The 542-nt window shown below is 50.0% G+C and overlaps 1 protein-coding gene across 1 annotated transcript in view; it reads right to left on the bottom strand.

Moving 5' to 3' along the window:
- Hectd4 (HECT domain E3 ubiquitin protein ligase 4) overlaps positions 1-542 on the bottom strand; it is a 160,857-nt gene that overhangs the window by 7,755 nt on the left and 152,560 nt on the right. Inside the window, 1 exon segment of the mRNA XM_031391135.1 lies at positions 259-414. Coding sequence (XP_031246995.1) covers positions 259-414 — 156 coding nt within the window.

Raw genomic sequence — 542 nt, 5'->3', positions numbered from 1 at the left:
TCTTTGTTTTTTACATCTGGAGACAAGATTTCACTAAATTTCTCAGGTTGGCCTTGAACTTAATTCTATAACACCAAACTAACTGGTCTTCACTTTATAATGCTCCTGCCTCCATTCCCCAATGACTGGGAAGATGGGCCTATGCTACTGACCTGACTGTGGCGTTCCTTCTTGACAGCTGGCTATCATCATGTTGTGCCCTACCCCCACCTCCTGCCCAGGGTCTGTGCATTTGCACCCAGCCCAAGAACCACTTACTGGTGCCATGAACCTCCTCCCCAGTGAAGCGGATATTGAAGGCATATGTGGGGTCACCGCCACTGGCCAACTTGACGCAGAGCTGAGAAGATGGCACAGAGGCCAGCTGCTGGGCAGCCTGGCAGAAATAGGAGTTTTCAGAAGCTCTGATTTCCCCTGGAAGTGAGAAGGGATCATAAGGTCTAGAGGCCAAGCTTTGTGCTATGTGTATGTGGTGCTTGGGCAGCTGACCCAGGGAATCCCAGAGCTTTCTCTCTAGAACTCACACTTGCTCTACACAACAA

This window comes from Mastomys coucha, unplaced genomic scaffold, assembly GCF_008632895.1.
Source record: "Mastomys coucha isolate ucsf_1 unplaced genomic scaffold, UCSF_Mcou_1 pScaffold22, whole genome shotgun sequence".
Taxonomy (NCBI): domain Eukaryota; kingdom Metazoa; phylum Chordata; class Mammalia; order Rodentia; family Muridae; genus Mastomys; species Mastomys coucha.
This window is presented reverse-complemented; position numbering and strand designations above follow the sequence as displayed.